Source organism: Sphaeroforma arctica (assembly GCF_001186125.1).
Source record: "Sphaeroforma arctica JP610 unplaced genomic scaffold supercont1.511, whole genome shotgun sequence".
In the NCBI taxonomy this organism is placed as follows: domain Eukaryota; class Ichthyosporea; order Ichthyophonida; genus Sphaeroforma; species Sphaeroforma arctica.
The window spans coordinates 14,553-16,271 of NW_014040047.1; the positions used below are offsets into that span (position 1 = coordinate 14,553).

Below are 1,719 nucleotides of genomic sequence, written 5' to 3' on the forward strand. Positions count from 1 at the left end.
TGCATGCACTGTCGTCAGCGCTATCAAACATCTAACCCGTTTGATATTCGCCTTACTCTCTCAGCTGACAAAATAGTGATCGTGCTGGCAAAGGAACTGCTGCACCGGCAGTATGAGCAAGAGCAGGGCAGCGACGGTTGGGAGGAAGACGGCAGTGGTATGTAGCGCGAGGGTCAATATACCAGAGCTTGGCCCAGGTCTGACACTTAGGAAAGCAATGGATGTGTAGTGCAAAATCTCTCTTACACTTCATACGTGGGGTTGGAAGGGTTGTCTGTTAGCTGTACAAGTGACCGACAGAGGTGACATACTGCACAAGAGCAACACGCATACATCTACCAACGCAGTCCATTTACTATTCACACACTCTCACTCCTTCAGCAAACCCTTTTACTATTTGTCCACAATCTTTGACTGTGTATCCACGCACGTTGACTATATACCATCGCAGTCTATTCACCACCCGCACACACTCTCTTGTCCAGCAAACACCTTTAATTGTTGTCCACAATCTATACTGTGGACCCACACACTTTGACTATTTACCAACGTGGTCCATTCACCACCCGCACACACACTCTCATCCAGCAAACACCTTTACTAGTTGTCCACAATCTTTATATGTGAACCCACACACTTTGGCTATTTACCAACGTGGTCTATGCACCACCCGCACACACTCTCGTCCAGCAAACACCTTTACTAGTTGTCCACAATCTTTGACTGTGCACCCACACACTACGACTATTTACCAACGCGGTCTATCCACTGCCGGGACACTCACTCCACACACGTTTCGTATCTCTTCATAGCTCACGCACCATGTGTCCAGACTGATCTCCAATTATCTACACGCATCTATATCCACTCACACACATACACGTATATGCACACATGTATCACACCACAATTCACGCACTATCTTTTACCCCATCTTTCCAAACACATCTGCATCCGTTCTCACACATGTTCTTTTATCTACACACATATCACACTATAAGTCACGCCCTGCGTTTCCACCCATCAGGGGAGAGGTTTACTGTCTTTTCACGCCTCACGTGCTGTCTTGCCAACACGTCATGCATCTCCCACACACACTTGTCTACGCACACATATATCACACCACAACTCACGCACTACCTTCTCACACATCAGGCAAGGAAGAAGTTTGCTGGCCTTTGATGACTCGCGTACAAACTACCAAACCACACATGCATCTACCCACACAGATATTTAAATCACAACCCAACCACTACCTCCCCACATACCAGGCAAAGAAGGCGTTTGCTGTCCTTTCCTGACTCACACACTAACTAAACACCACCCATACACATCAGGTGACGAAGACGATGGCGAGGATGGATGGGAGGATGCACCCTCTGGCAAAAACAGTAGTCCATTTGCACCAGCATCGGATTATACGAATTTGTCAGACGCGCTGTTTAGCGGAGGTCTAATGGACGATGTCGATGATCAAGTGGTCGAAGATCCGGAGATTCTGAAGGACCCTCTCTTCAAACTGGATATCAAGGTACGGCAACGGTGTGCCTGAGATGTATATATATATGTACGTGAATGTGCGGCCACACTATTGAATTATATGTATACGCTGCATGCATATATGTATACACACACACACAAACAAACAAACACACATACACACACACACACACACACACACACACACACACACACACACACACACACACAACAACACAC

General features: G+C 46.9%; 1 protein-coding gene across 1 annotated transcript in view; it reads left to right on the forward strand.

Annotated features, from left to right (window-relative positions):
• The window catches only part of SARC_06855 (hypothetical protein), a gene marked incomplete at both ends in the record, with an annotated part of 4,937 nt that extends 3,385 nt beyond the window's left edge, over positions 1-1,552 (forward strand). Inside the window, 2 exons of the mRNA XM_014299219.1 lie at positions 94-157; positions 1,338-1,552. Coding sequence (XP_014154694.1) covers positions 94-157; positions 1,338-1,552 — 279 coding nt within the window. The remainder of the gene's footprint in view (positions 1-93; positions 158-1,337) is intronic.
• Between the last annotated feature and the right edge of the window lie 167 nt (positions 1,553-1,719).